Source organism: Cebus imitator, unplaced genomic scaffold (genome assembly GCF_001604975.1).
Source record: "Cebus imitator isolate Cc_AM_T3 unplaced genomic scaffold, Cebus_imitator-1.0 Scaffold66, whole genome shotgun sequence".
NCBI lineage: Eukaryota > Metazoa > Chordata > Mammalia > Primates > Cebidae > Cebus > Cebus imitator.
In genome coordinates this window covers 5326697-5345438 of record NW_016107381.1, presented here as the reverse complement: position 1 = coordinate 5345438, position 18742 = coordinate 5326697, and the positions used below count along the sequence as shown (strand labels likewise).

The following is an 18742-nucleotide window of genomic DNA, read 5'->3' as shown; positions in this document are numbered from 1 at the left end:
AAAAAAAAAAAAGCCACTTAAAGGAATAGACTGACCCTCTGGTGAAGAGGACTCATGCTCATTCACTTTTTTAACAGATATTTATTGAGCACCTATTATGTACCAGGCACTGCTCTGGGCACTGGAGATACAGCAGTGAATGAAGTGGACAGAAATCCCTGCCCTCATAGAGCTTATGTTGTAGGGTGGGCAGATCAAGGAAACTAAATAAATAAATAAGTAATATGTTCGACGCTAATTAGTCTATGGAGAAAAGTTGGGCAGGAAAGGGCTAAGGCATGTTGAGAAGTTAATGACTGCAATTTTTAATTGTTGGGGGGTCAAGAAGGGAATCACTGAGAAAGTAACCCTGAGTAACCACCTGAAGAAAAGGAGGGAGGGAAGGGTCCCTGAGGGTATCTAGGGGCCAGCTTCCAGGCAGAGGGAAGGTAGTCTGACATCCAGCACGGAGGTCATTGGGGGAGCAGAGTCATAGCCATGAGGTCAGAGGCACAGAAGAGCAGCTACAGTCACTGGGGCCTCACGGGCTGGGTCCCCACTGGGAAGGGAAGCCACGGGAGGGTTTGGTAGGAGAACAATGTGGACAGAGCACTTGCTGGCCACTGGTCCCTGGGAGGACTCTCCCCTGCATCCATTCACCCCAATTATGAGCTCTAATATTTGAGACATAGGTGATGGCCACAAAAATGAGGTGGAAACACTTTTGAGTGGATTCCTTCTCTTTTCAACATTTGCTGCATCTGAGAATAATTTATTTTGTGTATTTTTGTGTATTTATATATTTATAAATTTATTTGTGATTTATATATTGTGTATTTATATATTTATTTGTGTATTTTACTTATTATTTGGACTCTTTGTCTTCACTGCTTTTGACAAATACTTTGTGTGGGTGTGTGTGCGCGTGCGCACACCCATGCACATAAGCACATACTTTTATTCATGTGTGTTAACTCAGAACTGAGTTAAACTGTTTATTTTGGAGAAATGACTTTTCATAGAAATGTCTGACCTCTCTGAGTCTCAGTTTTTTCATCAGCATATTGAAGATAAGAATAGCATGCAGGCAAAGGACCTATCACAGCGGCCAGCACACAGTAGGCACTCAGGAAATGTCTTTCCCTATCCGTCCTTTACTGAAATTCTTGCAATTTAAATAACCATTTGTTCCTTTTCACCTTTAGGCATGACTTTGTGCTTTTAGATAATTATGCCAATGAACACGACATTGAGTTTGGATGACTTCAGCTGACCTAACTTTACTCTTATATGAATTTATTAATGCGTCTAAGACAAAATCTGTTCTCTTATGTAAATGAAGGTGAGGGGATTTTACATACTGCACCAAGAAGAAGCGTATCCACTAAAACAATAAAACCGGATAAAAGCCGAACAGTCTTGCTAATAAAAAATCATGTATTTATTTAGGGTGTACACTGATACACTTTACATTTTTCTCCGTCAGGATAGAATAACCTAACTATAAAGAGGCATACTGATATTTTTCACAAAAGCTGTAGGTGTTAAAAAATGTTAATGGCAGAATACTTATGTATAAATACTGAATTACTAAAAGCAGGAGCAATTAAGTGTTTAATGTCAACAGAAGCATGTTAGCTAATGAGCTGTTTTCAGAGGTTAATAATGTGATTAATCACCGATTGATAAAAACTATGGAGAAGAAGCTCTTCTGTACTAACAGTATTCTGCACCTAAGGGCGGCCAGATGAGAGGTAGGTCTTGGCCAATGAGGAACCAGTTCATGTCAGGGCTTGGTTGAAATCAGAGAGGAAGGCTGGCTGGCTGGCTCCTCAGGCAGGTCTCACCACGTGGCACTTACTGGTGGGATGTACATATTCCAGGGTCTGGGCCTCAGTTTTGCGTAGTAGCTCCCAGAGTGCAGCAGGATCAGGACCAACTCATGCTAACTAGGCTTACAAGAGTTTGATGTATAAGCCAGATTACCAATATATTAATTTAAACTACAGACTAAACTTACCACGGAGAAGGGACTTCTCCTTTTAAGTTGCCAATACTTTCTTGTCTCAAGTAAATCATATGATGAGTTTTGGCAAATGTATACACTCATGTAACCCAAGTTTCTATCACAATACAGAGTATGACCATCACCCTGTTGCCCTTTCAAGTTAATTCATTGAAGCCCCCCTCGCCCCAAGGCACTTACTGTTTTAATAGCACAGTCTTCCTGCTGCCAATCACTTTGGTTGCTCTTATTTACTCTGGTTCTAAGAACAGCCTGAGCCTTTTGACTAGACTGAGGCATTTCCAAGCTCCCAGACAGCTATTCTGGGGGAGAGCCATCTGCTCATGTTACATTTCACTTGTTGCTCACTCTCAGGGTGACTACGCTGTAATATTGAGAGTCATTTCTCTGTGGCTTTTGCCTTTGACTCCAACACCTATTTCTAATCTGTACGTTTCTTCACTTTTCTTTTGACTTGTGGACATCACCCATGAGGAAAATTGTTACTGATCCATCTTTTTCTCTTCTTCTCAATAGTAGTGAACGCTAGCATTTATTGAGCAACTACTAGAGACCATGCTACAAAGTGACAGCCCAAAGTGACAAAAACACGACAAAGTGACAGCCCATTTTACAGATGAGGAAACCGAGACTCAGGGAGCTTGAGTCACTTGCCCAAGGTCACACAGCTGCAGAGGTGGAGTCTTTCTGACCCCAAACCCTCTTAACCCTACATTCTTCTGTCCATGACTTGGGACTGGGGTGGAGGGTTATGTCTGGGTTGCTTTCCTCTTCCCAGTGCTGCTTGTCATGTCCCTCCTGCTGGTTTTTTCCCACAGCCGTGGTAAAGAACCCACCCAATAACCTGTGGATCATCGCTGCAGTGCTGGCTCCCATCGCTGTGGTCACGGTCATCATCATCATCATCACTGCCGTGCTCTGCAGGAAGAACAAGAATGACTTCAAGCCCGACACCATGATAAACCTGCCGCAGAGAGCAAAGGTATGGGGAAGCGGTGGAGAGAGGGGCAGGAGCACAGAACTGCAGGAGCTTGGCCTGCCTTTCCCTCTTGCCTTTTGAGGCCATTGCAAGAGCCTGCAGAAACATCAGGATGGGTCCTCATTTTGAAGGAGACTCTTCTTTTAGTCTCAGGACCTGATGGCTCATGCTTGTCTGATGCCCACCCTGCTGTCAGTGCTTCCAAGCGCTTTATATATAGCAACTCTCTAATTCTTACAGCTGCCCTGGGAGGAAGGACTATTATTTTACAGATGAAGAAACCGAGGCATAGAAAACTACAAGCTAAGGAGACCTGAAAGGGATTTGGGAGATAATTTAATCAGACTCCCTCCTTTTGCCCATAAAAAGTAACTTTTTCTAGGTGGTATGGTTGGTAGGTAGCAGAACTGGTAGTAGATTCAGGTTCTGAATATTGTGGTCCCCAAATTTATATGTTGAAATTCTGATACCTAATGTGATGGTATTAGGAGATAGGGCTTTTGGGAGGTGATCAGGTCATCAGGGTGAAACCACCAGGAATGAGGTTAATGCCCTTATAAAAGAGGCCCTGGAGGACTCTCTTGCCTTTTTTACCATGTGAAGACATGACAAGACATTGGCAGCCTGCAGCCCAGAAGAGTCCTCACCAGAACCTGACCATCCTGGCACCTTGATTTTGGACTTCCCAGCCTGCAGAATTGGGAGAAATAAACTTCTCTCGTTTATAGACCACCCAGTCTGTGCTATTTTATTACAACAGCCCGAACTGACTTAGACAAAGTCTCTTGGCTCCTAATGCAAGGCTCTCTGAGGCACATGCTTGGTTAGAGTGACATCTTCAGAGGTCGCCATGATGGAAAAGCTTCAGGGCTTTAGCTGGGTGGCCAGGAAACCCCTTTTCAGTGGCTCCGCTGAAGCCTGTCCTGGAGCCCCATCCTCCCCCTGTGGCCTCCACATCTCTGCACCACCAGTGACTGGGAGTGAAATGGACTAGGACTTGCTGCAGCCTGATTTTCCAGTCACGTTGTTCCCTTCATGATATTCCCTGAAGGAAATATGCTGTCACACCCGATGTTTAAATAATGCATTACAATTTGCTGGGCTCCTTGAGGTCTATCACCTCATTTGTTCATCGCAGCAGCCTTATGAGGTAGGTCATAGCCAGGGAAGGTTTTATTATCCTCATTTTACTGCCAAAAAGGGAAAGAGAGACTTCAGGACTTGTCCAAAGTCATGCTAGCAGCAGAGGAGTGACTGAGGCTCACAGCAAAGCCTGGAAGCGTTTTCTCCATTGTGCACCTACCTGAATCCTGAGATTTGACAGGTAGAATACTCTTCCAGCTCTGAAGATCCGAGCTTTGTTTACCTGTGCAGGAATGAAACAGCGAGCTACCCCTCATATTCCAGAGCCATTGGAATACATGTTGGCCATGGAGATTGTCCTTGTGGAGGTCACGCATGCCTTAGGTCTTACTTGATGATCACACCTTGCTTCATCAAAAGAAATCAAAGGATTTTTATTGTTTGTTAAACCCATACTCCTGTGGCGACGGTGCAGCTTGATTAGATACTCTGTCTACTGAAGAGCCAAACCCCAAAGCATGTTGTTCTGTTTCAGTTGACACAAAGGCACCTGCTTCCCAGACACAGCAGGATGTTGGTAAGAAGTGTACATTGGGAGTTGCTCAAGCAGTGAAAGATGAAACTCCTCCAAGAGTGGGCATTTCTTCTCCATCTCAGTTTAGTTACAATGTGAGCCTTTTAGATGTAATGGTAATAACCAGAATCTAATTGTACCTGTATCCAGGAATACAAAACATGCCATACTGAGGTTGTAAGGGGGCATATTTGTATTACAGATTAAACAAAAGTTGTACTAACCTGTCAAAATGAGTTGGGCAACACACGATTTTTGCCTAGCTTCTGGCTTGCTGTCTGAAGCTAGGACAGATTAGCATTTGTGGTTTTCCATAGCTCCTTCTGCGTCCTACTCTGCGCATTGGGCTTCGTGAGATACCTGGCTGACATTGAACATCAAGCAAATTTATGTTCCATGAGATGATTAAATTCACTTGTGTGCAGTGGAGCCCCCTCCATGAGGCTGGGCTGCATACTTTGATTCCTAATGCCCTTTTATCATGGGAAGCCAGCAGGGTGGAACTGCCTCCTGCTTACTGCAGTTCTTCTGCCATTCCAACCCAGGGACACTGCAGTGGTGAAGAGAGGAGAGAGCTGCCCGCATCACTTCTCACCACCTTGTGTGTGTGAACAGAATTCAATTAATGTCAAGGGACGAGGCAGAACAAAAAAGTTAGCCTTCACTGCTGATTCACAGAATAAGAGGATGGTCCCAGGGACATTGCTGCATCTTTAGAATGCAGGCTACAATGCTAGAGGGCAGCCCCAGGGATCCTTCCCCAGACTCAGTAGTAAACTTCACATGCTAAGCAGAGGAGGTGAGCGTGGCTTTCCTGGGAGCTGAGTCCAGGGTGTGGAACCCTCACCCCTCTACGGAGACACAGTACTATGGACTGCCCCATTCCCATTATTGTCAGGTGGGCTTCTGCAGGTAGAATGATGAAAAATGATAAATGCCAGAGGGCCAGCATCATGACTTTTGTCACCTCCTTTCTTTCTAGTTCACTTCTCTTTACTCTGTCATTGGATGTATAGCCATTTTTCTAGTTTTTCCCCTTTATAGAACTGAAGAGATCATGGCTCCCTGGAAGAGGCCACCTTAGGAGAGGGTAGTTAGGAACATATCCAGATGCAGGATGGATCTTGGAGGGCCTGTAATCTTTTGCATGAACATTTGCTTGGGACAGGCCAGTCACCCCCTAAGAACAGCCAGTTGTTTCCTCTTTCTCACTACTATCTATAGGACATCAGGAAACTTATTTAACCTCCAGGCCTCAATTTTTCCATCTGTAAAATGGAGGTATAACAAATAATTGCATATAGATTGTTGTGAGGATTTAGTTAATATATATACATTGCTTTGAGGTATGTCTGGTACATAATAAGTAGTACATATAAGTTGGCTTTTATTGCTACCCATGCTTTTTTTCTTAAAATGTCTTGGAAGTGTACCTGCCATTGAAATTATTGGATATTATTTTGATTTGATAATTTTATAAAACTGAAGTAACTATAGATACTTTGTGATGTTATTGGGGTTAGAGTCACTAATGTGTCTAATGGGCAATTCATTAATCTCAGGTAACTTTCCAGTTGAAAGTTGAAAGACTGCTACCCTGAGAGTCAGAAGAGTGAGGGAGTAGTAGTCTTAAGTCCTGAAACACTTAGCTGTGTGATCTTGGGCAAGTCACTGAACCTGTCTGAGCTTTTGTTTTCTTATCTGTGAAATGAAGACTGTGATGTTTGCCTTGCCTACCTCACAGGTTTGTTGGAGGATGAGATGAGATATCAGTGTTTTGCATGCTGTAAGTACCGATCACACTCAGGGATTGTTGTGATTAATAATACAGGTGTAATTAACTAACAATGGCCACCTTTTAAGCTTGGAATTTCTTAATGTCTCTCTTTGTGTACATCCATCATTGACCAAGTCACCTGAAGTATCCAGTGGATAATTTTAACCCAGTGTGAAAGGTAAGGGGCCAAATCCATAGGGAGGAGGTAGAAAGGATGGGACCAGAGCCAGCTCTCCCTATCATTAGGTTCTTGGGAAGTCTTAGCTGCTATTGGAGCCTTCCACTTCCTCACAGACAGGCCAGGACTGTTGCACAGGAACCAGGCCATTTACGACAGGAGATGCTAACCAAGACAGGAAGCTGAAGAAGGAAAGGAAGGACTGTGGGAAGACTCATGAGATAGTGGTTAGATGTTCCAGTTCTGGGTCACATAGTCGTAGGCTCAAATGCTGACTCTGTCACAGCTCTAAACTTCAGCTGCTTCATCTGTAAACTGGGGACTCATGATAATACCTACCTTCTTGAACTATAGTGAAGATGCAATGACATAAGTTATGTATTGTGTTTAGGACTGTGCCATTAATATCAAATGAGGCCAAAACTGAGTCTCTTGAGGGTGAGGAACCAGTTATTTAACTGTATATGTTCAGCACCAAGGACAGTTCCTATCATTGGAACAAAACCGAATAGGATAATGGGGGTGTGAGGGTGTGGTACAAAAGGGGCCAACAGGACAGAGACTGGGCAGGCACGTTCACCTGGCATGTGAAGGGCCTTGACTGCCTCGCCAAAGCATTTGGGGAGGCATTCGAGACCCTTCATATTTTAAATGAGGGAGTGACGCAACCACGTGTGTTTTAAGGGAGATAATTTTGGAAGCTCATCAAGGGTGGGCCTGGAAAGGAGCTAAATTGGAAGCAACAAGACTGAGGCAGGAGATAGTGAAACAGTGGACCTAGGGAGGAAAAATCACCTTCTAGAAACATTTCAGAAATTGAATCCAATTGGTGACCAATTGGTTGTGGAAGGAGCAGGAAATTCAGTATTTGAGGGGCATCCCAAGTCATCTGAAGGCTCTGTTCTGTTTCTTGTAGACCAAGGACAGAGAAGGAGAAGAACAGAGACCACCTTCCCTCAGCAAGCATTATTTCAGAAACTCAGTCCCAGGTCCTGGCCTCAGAATGTCACTGATCACATAGGTCAGAGTGTATGTCTCAGAGAAGAGAAGTGGGTGATCGCACTTCCTGGAGCGAGTTTCTCCAGAAACTGTCCATGGCAAAGCTGTAGGCAGCCTCAAATAAAGAAGCCTTGTTGGACTTGGCAATAAAACTCTGTCCTGTTCTGAGACACAGTGGTGAGATTTGACAGGTTGGGCCACAGCTCTAGACTGGATTGTTAAATCTGGCTGGAGCCATCCTGTTGTATTTTTTACCTAAATTAGCTGCTGAAGGAGGGGCTTCTGATCATATCAAGTTCTGATATACTCTAAGTGACAGAGGTTGAATTTCATCTGCAGATTCTCTTGAAGAAAATCACTGATGTCCATTTTACCTGGACTGTGATTTATCAGGAAAGCAAACAGTAATAACTAATATTGATTGAGCACTTCCTATCGGCTAGACACTTACCTAAATGCCGAAGGAGAATTTCTTATTTAATCCTTACAGCATCCTCTTAAGAGTGGTTACATTTTGTTCTCACAAACATACAAATTTTATCCTGTTTATACTATTATTATCTCCAATTAACCTAAAAGCAATGACCACGTTTTAAGCTTGATGAAGAAACTGATGTGTGGAGAGTTTCAGTAACTTACCCAAGGTCATACAGCTAATGAATGGTGGAGTCTGGATTTGAACCCAGGCAATCTGCCTTTGAAACTGCCACTTTTACCCACCACACTGTCCTGCCTCAAATCTGCATTGTACTGCTTTGCAGTATAAAGCAGAATAGAGACATATTTTCAGGATTGTTTAAATATGCCTCTTGATTTTTATTACCACACTACTCAATGTCTGTTGGATTTTGCTCAGAGCTGCCTTATGCACTTGGGGTTTCAGACACTGTGCAATAAAATCTTGCCAGTTTCTCAGGAATGAATTATAGGAGAGCCAACCTACTTAAGGGAGAAGTCTGGATTAAAGAGTGACTCCATAAATTCCATTTCATTATTAATGATTGTACTGCTTCATGAGATAACACACTTCCCTCTGTGTTCAGATCTGTGATCCACTTTCATACTCAAGGGTGGTAGAGGTAACAGTTAAGATTATCTTTATTTCTCAGATGACAAAATTGAGGTTCAGAGTTCAAGTGACTTGGCAAAGTCACACATGTGCTATTATACCTAAAGCTATATGAGAATGGAGTGAAGGGGTAACCAAATATTCCTAGGGAGGAGATGATCCACAGGATCTATTTAACATATTAATTGTTTCTCATTTTCAGCATCCATTGACTTAAAATTCATGGTCTAAAATCTCTGAAAGAGGTTTGTTCTTATACACCTGTTTACATGTTGTTTACACTCTTCATTTTTCTGAGCAAGTCTTATCTGTAGAGATTCTGTAGCTGGATGGAATTAACACAGATTCTGCTTTTGAAGAGACAGAAATGACGATGGGGATTTAAGTTAACTCTTGTTTATTAATCAGAAAGCTAAGTTTGGTCCCATCACTTGTGCTTTGCTGCTGGTCATCTCTTAAAGCCATGGCAAGAGTCACACTTGACTAGAAATGTCACTGCAAATCTGTTTCCTTTTTGCAGCCTGTGCAAGGCTTTGATTATGCCAAGCAACATCTGGGACAGCAAGGGGCAGATGAGGAGGTCATCCCTGTGACTCAGGAAACAGTGGTCCTCCCACTGCCTATTAGAGATGCTCCTCAGGAAAGAGACGTTGCTCAGGACGGAAGCACCATCAAGACCGCCAAGTCCACTGAAACCAGGAAGAGGTAGGCACGGGGCCAACTTCCGCCTCTTTGTGTCAGCAAGAGAAATAATTGATCATGAGAACAGCTGATTATGATCAGAACAGCCGATACCCTCAAGTTAATTCCACTGTTCTCTTTAAAAATTCCCCTTCATGCTCATTTTGAATATTTGAAAAGAGACTGAAGGAGATGATGAGAATCACAATACCTGCTTAGCCTGGGCCACCCTTTGTAAGGTTTTATGTCACTGATCACCACAACAGCAGAGATTTAGTTCTTATGTTTACTATAGCACATTTAGCACTGATGTCACACTTATATTTTAAACTTACATTAAAAGTGGTGCCTTTGATTCAGTATAGTTGTATTTTATCTGTCCATGTCTCAATAGGGTTTCTGATTTCAGTCAAAACCATATATTTAGTTTACACGATAAGCAGAGCACTTTGACAGACTTCCCTTTAGGAGTACAAAAATGTGTAGGATTGATTTGTGACCTCAGGAGTCTCATGGTGGAGGAGGCAGAGAGATAAATAAGTGGAATACCAAGCATGAAGTGTTGGTGCCGGCACTGGAGACTGCAGGGCTATAGTAAAGACTGGAGGAGGAACTTAATTCTGACCAGGGAAAACCTCATGGAGAAGGTTATGCTTTAGCTGAGGCTTGAAAGGTGGGTGGGATCTGAATAGGTGGGAAGATATAAGGGCATCTAGCCTAAAAAGAGTGTGGAGAGAAGAGGGACAGGTATGTTCTCTAAATGGCGAGTGTCCCCAGAGTTTAGAGTTCATAGTGGCTGGGTGTAGTGAAGGATGAAACCAGAAGATAGATTTCAATTTTGGAAAGTCTTGACTGCCAGGCCAAGGCATCTGACCTTTATTATCTAAGCAATGGGGAGCCACTGAAAGATCTTTAGATCTTTAGGAAGACAGTGATGTTAGCCTGTACGTTAGAAGGATACATTGATGGCAATGTGGATGAGAGATGGGAGAGATTAGGTTAGAGGCCAAGGGACTCATTGTAAGGACTTTGCAATAGCCTTATAAAGAGGTAATGAACCCTAAGGCAGGCCCTGTTGGCTGGCTAAACCAACATGCTTTGCCAACCCCCTTCTTTCATGTTGCCTAAGACCACTATGAAGACTGAAAAAGCTACATCATCCATGTCTCCTTCCTTTTTCTCCCTCCCTTTATCTAACATGTTTATTGGCCATTTGCTATTTATCAGGCACTGGGGATATTGCTGTGAACAAGACAAAGTTACTGTTCTCAGGCAGCTTACAATCTGGTAAGGAGAGATAGACAATAAACAAACAGAGAAACAGCTAAAATTGATCTGTTTCTAGATCAGGTGATGATGCGTACAAAGAAGAAAACCAAAGCACAGTCTGGGGAAATGGAGAAGGAGACATGGTGCTGTTTTAGCTAGGAAGCCAGGGAAGACTAGTTTGATAAAGTGACATTTGAGAAAGACCTGATTGAAATGAGATATAAATCACGAGGTTATCTGCAGGAAGAATGCACCAAGCAGATGGAACAGTATGTGCATCACACAGAGGAGGGAACTTCTTGATGTGCTTAAAGAAAAGCAGGATCAAGGGGTTTGGCGTGAACTAGGGAGGAAGTGGTGGCAGATGCATCTGGCAAGTTGCCAGAGGTCAATTATGTCAGGCTTTACAAACCAAAGTCAAGACTTGGGATTTTATTGTGAATAAAGATCAGATGTAATTGTGGGGTTTTGAGAAAAGCAATGACATTATGTGGCTTGCAGTTTTAAAGGCTCACTTTGGGCTGGGTGCATGGCTCACAGCTGTAATCCCAGCACTTTGAGAGGCCAAGGCAGGAGGATCACTTGAAGCCAGGAGTTCAAGACCAGCCTGGGCAACCTGGGTAATGTGAGTGGAGATGTTGAGAACTCAGTTAACCTTGAGTCTGGAGTTTAGAGGAGAGGTCCAGGATGGAAACATAAATGTAGGAGTTGTCAGTGTGTAGTTACTCTATGAGACTGGGAGGAATCACCTGGGAGAGTACAGATAGAGAAAAGAAGAGATCCAAGCACTGAACCCTGGAACACCATCATGATTAGAGGTCCAGAAGCTGGGAAAGAATCAACAAAGAAAAAGGAAGAGTGTCAGGAAGAAGGGCATGAGGAGAACAAAGAGAGAGATCCAAGAAGGCAAGAGAAGGAAGTAATTTGAGAAGGAAGGAGGGATCATCTGTATCAAATACCCACATTTTGTACTGGAATCAAGCAACAAGACTGCATGTTTTCTTCCAAGAACTCTTGGTTCCTCAGGAAGAGGTATAGAAAAACAGAGTTGGATTTCAGCTTGTGTAGGAAAGAAGGTTAGGGCATGTGGATTAGTTATCTTTGCTCCATAACAAGCTCCAAGGCTTAATAACTTAAAACAACAACGTTTTTTTTTTTTTTAGCTCATGATTTTGGTGGGTCAGCACATTGGGTTGAGCTCAGCTGGATGGTTCTTCTTGTCTGAGCTAGACTTGGCTGACCTTAACTGCACCTGCTTATGCATCTCCAGTCAGGTGACAGATCAGCTGGGCTAACTTGTTGATGCTAATCTTATCAGGAATACCACAGGTAGCGGGGGCCTTTGTCCATATGATTTCTCATTCTCAAGCTGTCTAGACCTGGCTTTCTTACCATGTGGTTGCAGGACAGCAAGAAAATAAAAAACAAGCAAACACCCAAAGCATAAGCAAAAGCATTTCTCAAATCTTTGCTTGTGTCATGGTTGCTCCTATCCTCTTGGATAAAGGAAGTCTCATGGTCAAGTCCAGACTCAGCATGGGAGAGGACTACCCAAAGCTTGTTGACAGAGATGTACAAACAAATTAGGACCATTGCTGCAGTCATGCACCCAACGTGGGAGAGCTGAAGCAGAGCAGAGCTGAAATGTACAGAGAAGGAAAAGATGATTTACCTGAATTGACTTGCAAGAAGTAGTATTATTCTCATCATGATCTTTGGAAAATACAACAAAGGCTTATTAATAACTTATTTATCACCTATTTGGAGGATGCTGAAAAGAAATAAATAGTATTACTAAAATTAGGATATGAACATAGTACTTTTGGGAAGAATAAAAATTTTTTTCACCCATTCTAGTTGAATAATTTACATCGTGTAAAGCTTTCTTGAATTTTTTTTTTGGAATAAGCATTTCTTGGATTAGCAAGGAATCTACTCTTGCTAATCACATTCGATAACCCCAAATTTTTATTAAGAAATATTAACTTATGAAACAAATACAGATGAAGAAGATAATATCTGTACTCCTGGCGGATTTTTATATTTGCTTTGTTTTTTTTTTTTTGTTTTTTTTTTTTTTTTTTTTTGAGACAGAGTCTCGCTCTGTTGACCAGGCTGGCGTGCAGCGGCAGGATCTCAGCTCACCACAACCTCTGCCTCCAAGGTTCAAGCAATTCTCCTGTCTTAGCCTCCTGAGAAGCTGGGATTATAGGCATGTGCCCCCATGCCAGGCTAATTTTTGTATTTTTAGTAGAGATGGGGTTTCGCCGTGTTGCCCAGAATGGTCTCGAACTCCTGACCTTAATTGATCTGCCCATCTTGGCCTCCCAAAGTGCTAGGATTACAGGTATAAGCCACCGTGCCTGGCCAGCTTCATAATTTTAGCATAAAAATACAGTTTTACTAAGGGCTGGCTGTAGATCATTGCCAAAGCTGAAAGAGAAACCTACTCTCTGTGCAAGTCCAGCTGACCACGGGAGTCTTTGATCATTTGAAAAGATTTTCAAAACACCAAATTCAAGAGAAAACCCATCATGAATCTTATGTTTCTGGGTTCCCCATCTTGCCACATCATTTTCCTCATTCCTGCTGGATAAAGACTGACTCCCTCTCAGAATGGATCTGTTAGATGATCCAAGAAGTTTCTCAAGTGAAAACCAGGAGAAACCGATGGTTTGACGGTTATTAAGATATCTCAATTTTTGTTAATTTTTTTTATCACTGAAGTCTGACGGTGTAGTCACTTCCAGACAGCTGGATGGATGTTCTGGGTCCTTTTCCTCCAGTGTAGGGTCTTGGTGAGGCTATTTTGTTGGTGTGGGAGTGAGATTGTTGGGCCAGGATGGAGAATTAACCATTTGCAGCTGTTTGCAAAGGGCACTTCAGTGTAGTGATCAGCCATGATTGTTCAGCAGCTGATTAATCCTCAACCCGAAAATATTCTTTCAGGCTCTGTGTCCTCCAAATGGGGACTGTTGCATTCAGTAACCTCTAACTGCAGCCTCACAGGTGACACTTTCCTGCTTTCAAAAACACTTGTGTTACTGTCATGTGAGTACACGTGCCTGCACAAACACACATGGACAATCTCACTCCTCTGTTTCTGAACAGAAGTTTTGCCTTGATGACTTCCTGTAAGTATGTCTATAAACAGAAGCAAAGAGTAAAGCAGAGTTGGGTTTTTGCTACAGAAATTTGCTCCTTGACACCTTTCCTTGGAGTGAGAGGAGCAACCAGAAAATTATGTCAGGATCAAATGAGGGAAACAGTATGAAAATGCTACAAAAACTGTTCAGGCCAGGCTCGGCGGCTCCTGCCTGTAATCCCAGCACTTTGGGAGGCTTAGGCAGATGGATCACTTGGGGTCAGAAGTTAGAGACCAGCCTGGGAAACATGGTAAAACCCCAGCTCTTCTAAAAATACAAAAAAATTAGTCAGGCATGGTGGTGGGTGCCTGTAATCCCAGCTACACTGGTGGCTGAGGCAGGAGAAGCACTCGAACCCAGGAGACGGAGGTTGCAGTGAGCCGAGATCGCCCCATTGCACTCCAGCCTGGGTGACAGATCAGGACTCTCAAAAAAATAAAAATAAATAAATAAACCATTCAGTATATCGTGAATGTGAAATAGGTTATAAAAAACCTTTCCCTTTCCTCATTTTTTTTCTGGATGTAAATTAAAGGCTTTTTGTCCCAGTGATGCCAGTCGCCAGGAGAGTCCAGAAACAATCTAGGGGCATGTGTCTTTCGCGTATGAGTGTTTGCACACCCAGCACTCAGCAATCAAATAGCTGTTGGGTAAATAAAATAATGTATATTCAATAAAATAATGTATATTCAACAACTTAGTGCCCATCCTTGTTTTCACAGACTACATTCTTTGTATTACTCATTTTATATGATGTTAAAAGATATTACGATGAAAAAGATTGTGACTGAATAAATTTGGAAATGTTGGGTTAAACAAAACCAGATGAATCTCTCTGTGACAGAACTGATCAGCCTCTGATATGCTAACGTGCATTAGGAATCTCCAAAGAAGGAATATAGTAAACATTTCCCACATTTAGGGAACTTTGGTGAGGAATGTCCCACTTGGCTTTAGTGTCCTGCGGAATGCTCTAGGCAGATACTGCCTTATCCCGTAGATATCCTGACTTTGATTATTCATAGCTTTTAGGGTGCTAAAGCCCATAGACTGAGCACTTGAAATTTCCCAGGGGAGGCAGGAGGAGAAGGAAGAAGGAGAGAGAAGGGAGGAGGAGGAAGAGGAGCATCCAGAAGGATACACAGCTTCCACTTGAGAAGCTGCCCGCCTACTGATAAAGTACATTTATTCCAGACAATTCTCTATTGTCGGGCACGTATGCCATTATTTTCTAAATTCAGATAACTGACAATAGAAGAACAAGAGGCTGCTAGATACCTGCCTCCTGCTTGTCTCCCACAGAGGGGAGGCGGTCCGTCTTTATGCTCAGCCGGACCCACGGCCGGCATGGTCTGAGGACAGAGGCAACATGAGTCTCTTTGGGGGCTCTCCAGATCCCATTCTCCCAGAGAGTTCCAGAAGATGAGAGTCCCGCCCTGAGGAAGAAAAGAAGGCTCTGTGACTCACTCTGTGTGAAGGGCTGCCTTATACCGGTCATTGTATGGGACAGCAACAGGAAGGTGTTCTGGGGTGTGGGAGAAGGGGGAGCCCTGGCTTCCAGGGCTGCTTCACCACTTCCCAACTCTGTCCTGGACAACACACTTCACTTGCATGAGCTTCACGTTCCTCACTGGCTCATTTAATAATAATCCATTAGCAGTTTTGAAAGCACTCAGCAAAGTCCTTGGCACACAGTAGATGCTCCTGGTGGGGAGCTCTTGCGGGGCGTGGCGTGCTATCTTAGAGTCTCCACATACCTGTATGCCTGGCACAGTGCCTGGCACAGAGTGGGTGTATGAAAAGTATTTCCTGAATGAACAAACAGCTCAAAATGTAAATGGCTAATAGTTGCCACAGTGAGAGAGAGAGAGAGAGAGAGAGAGAGAGAGAGAGAGAGAGACTGACTGACAGACGGAGTGAAGCCCCAGTGGTGGGGTATAATGCAAAGAATAAGGCAGGTTGAGTTTTTGCTACAGTAATTTGCTTATTGATGCCTTTCCTTGGAGTAAGAAGAGCAGCCCAAAAACTGAAAATTGAAAACTGAATGTCTTGTAGTCAAAGTCTATGTGGTAAAGAAAATAGCCAAAGAGAACCGTGTGTCGTACGCGTTCCTGAAAGTGCCCACGTGATTTAAACACTCTGCAACACTATCCAGAGTGCTGGGAGTTAAAAAGAGGGCATGCTACATGGATGCCACCCTTGCCACCATTCCCTTAGTCACGGGAGGGGGGGCGGTGGTTAATGAAACAGATGGGCACCCAGGGCTGTGCTCACTGAACTCTACAGGCTGAGCACTACAAAACACACTTCCGAACAGCCAGCTACTTAACCCACACTGTAGTATGGATGGTTTTGTGTTTTTCTTTTTCTGTATCATTTCCTCTTTGTCCGTTAAACTGGAATGAAAGGCTACAGACATTAAACTGTGCAAATAAAATAACCTTTAGAGGTGGCTGCTCTAGTTGAAACTTACCATCTCCACTGTTGCTATGGTTACCTCCAGCAGGTCGCCCAGTGAGAATGGCTCTGTCATCAGCAACGAATCAGGGAAGCCCAGCTCAGGGAGACGCTCACCCCAGAATGTAATGGCACAGCAGAAAGTGACAAAGGAGGAGGCAAGGAAGAGAAATGGTGAGAAGCCTTCCCGCCAAGAACCACCCCCAGCCGCTCCCACATGTGCCCGCACACACATGCATGCAGACGCATGCTCACACTCACACAGCCAGTGGGCTCTGACACTCAGTCATTCTTTCTCTTCTGCCCCACAAATCCAGGTGTCTGTATGTACCCCTTGGGTTCTCACCTTACCCCTTCTTTGAATTATCCTGTCTCACTTCCTCTGCCCTGTTCTTATGAAATTGTGCAGTTCCTTAGAAAAAACATTTTGCAGAATGAATTGATGTTTGCTTGGAGGTTTTTCTCATTCTCTAGTTAGGAATTCTCTAAAATTTCTAATTTCTAATCATGTGAATTGACTCAATTTCTTGCACCAGATCCACAAAGACAACAGGTCTCTGAAATAATTGCTCATCTTGGAGATGCCTCTCATTTTCCTACCCTGACTCCCCTGATAAGTTTCATGGGTTCAGTCTATGCCACTGAGTCCAGATACTGCAACTCCACTTCTCCCAGGAAAAAAGTAATGCAAAACAGTAAAGAAACAGATCTGTCAAAAAAAAAAAAAAAAGGCTTTATGCTTCTGTCTTAATTCTCCAGGGTTGACTACTGCGTTTCTCAACCAGATCTCTCCCTCCCTGTAAGGATTGGTGTTGGGGTTTACTTATCAGTCATCTGAGCACCGTCATTGTGCAGTGGCACTGTCTATAGATGGCCTCTGTCCACGTCTTTGTGCAGCTCCCTCTCCTCTGTCCACGTCTTTGTGCAGCTCCCTCTCCTGATCCCACCTTGGTTCTGACCCTTATCTCCATGTGGCCCTTCTGTGTGTGATGCTGGGTTACTGGGGCCAGAATTCAAGTACCCAGCACTGCTGATTTCAGACCAGGGAAAAGTCCTTTTGGATATTAAGGGGTTGTAGGTGGAGCCCTACAGAAATGCCAGGTGAAAAGCTAAACCCTCTGACACGCTGCTTAGCTGCACTTCCCTTTCAAAGGAATTTGTGTAGCTCAGGGACTCTCTCTTGAAGTTAGTGTCAGAATAATTTTTTGTTTTCAAATATGACTTTAATTTTTTTTCCCCAACTGAAACAAAAAAAAAAAAAAAAAAAAAAAGAAATGATGACACAGTGGATTTGTATTCTGTAGGGAAAATGTGCTCCCTGTTCCCATTTTCAGCTGTTATATAAAGCACTTGTTTAAACGGTTATAACTATTGGGTTGTTGAATTTTTTTTTCTTTCCCTGAATTCTGCATGCCTGTAACACAGAGGCTGTGCTTTCTACATCAGAATTGAAGTGTGACCTGTGGAATTTTCCTGGAATATCTGCCCCACCTGGGACTACCAGAAATCCTGCCATCAGCTCAGTCAAGTGAGCACAGAGTCAGAGGTGCTCTAGATCTTGAGAAGGGGACTTGAATTCAGCAACTTTCTTCCCTTTCTTCCTAGGGTGAGGTGCTAAGAGAGATGGGTAGAGAGAGTGAGGTGACAGCTGAGACGGTGGACAGTAAGGCCATATGGGGAAGGTTGTTTTAACTCAGTACTGTGACAGCCGTCCCAACCTATCCAAGATGGTGCTGCCCTCCCTCTCAGCTCCCCCTACTCCCTCCCATCCCCTCCCTCCCTCCCTCCCTCCTTTCTTTATATACTTCCTGGAAATTTACAAGGTCAAGTCAAAGACTACTCGCTCCTCCAGATGCCCCACTCACCTGCCCCAGTTCTCAGAGGACCCAGAATAACTGAATGTGTATCTTTCTCTGACCTTTTTACTATGCATACGGCAACACACACGTATCTTTGTTTTTTGTTGTATTGCTTTGTTTTGCTTTGCAAAACGGAATCAATGTGCGCGTTGTTCTGTGCTCTTTTTCTTGCTTTAAACTGTGCCATAAAGGCTCCTCTCTTTTTGAGCACACATTTGCAAAGCGATGTCTTTTCCCCTTCCCTGCAAATAATCCTTAGAAGATGAGAGAGTGGGGCTGGTTCCTGTCCCCCTCACTCCCTGCTTAGCTGGTGAAACTCTGGCCTGCTCTAGGTGTCCCTCCTGACCTTGCCCATTTCTGTTTGTCTGCCCTCTCTGCCTGCCTCTTCATTCTGTTTAGGTCACTTTGATTATTTAAATACAAGGCTCAGAAATAAAACAGGTGGGTGCATGAATAAAATGCAATTACTGTGCCAGGTTGAGGTTTTTGCTTGTTTGCTCTATTAAAAAGCCATCCTTCCCAGGGTTAGAGTGCTTACTTGGTTGCACTTTATTTTTGCCAAATGTAAACCAGTGAATTTGGGGGGGCTGGTTGCTTCGCTATAGGTTTCTATTCAGTAAGGCTTGAAATTTACCAATAGAAACAATAGAACCAACTTGACTCATG

At 43.4% G+C, this 18742-nt stretch overlaps 1 protein-coding gene across 1 annotated transcript in view; it reads left to right on the top strand.

The window, feature by feature from the left end:
* The window catches only part of KIAA1549L (KIAA1549 like), a 173540-nt gene that overhangs the window by 82240 nt on the left and 72558 nt on the right, over positions 1–18742 (top strand). The window contains exons 14-16 of the mRNA XM_017530550.2: positions 2824–2987; positions 9185–9369; positions 16264–16391. Of these exons, the coding sequence (XP_017386039.2) occupies positions 2824–2987; positions 9185–9369; positions 16264–16391 (477 nt within the window). The remainder of the gene's footprint in view (positions 1–2823; positions 2988–9184; positions 9370–16263; positions 16392–18742) is intronic.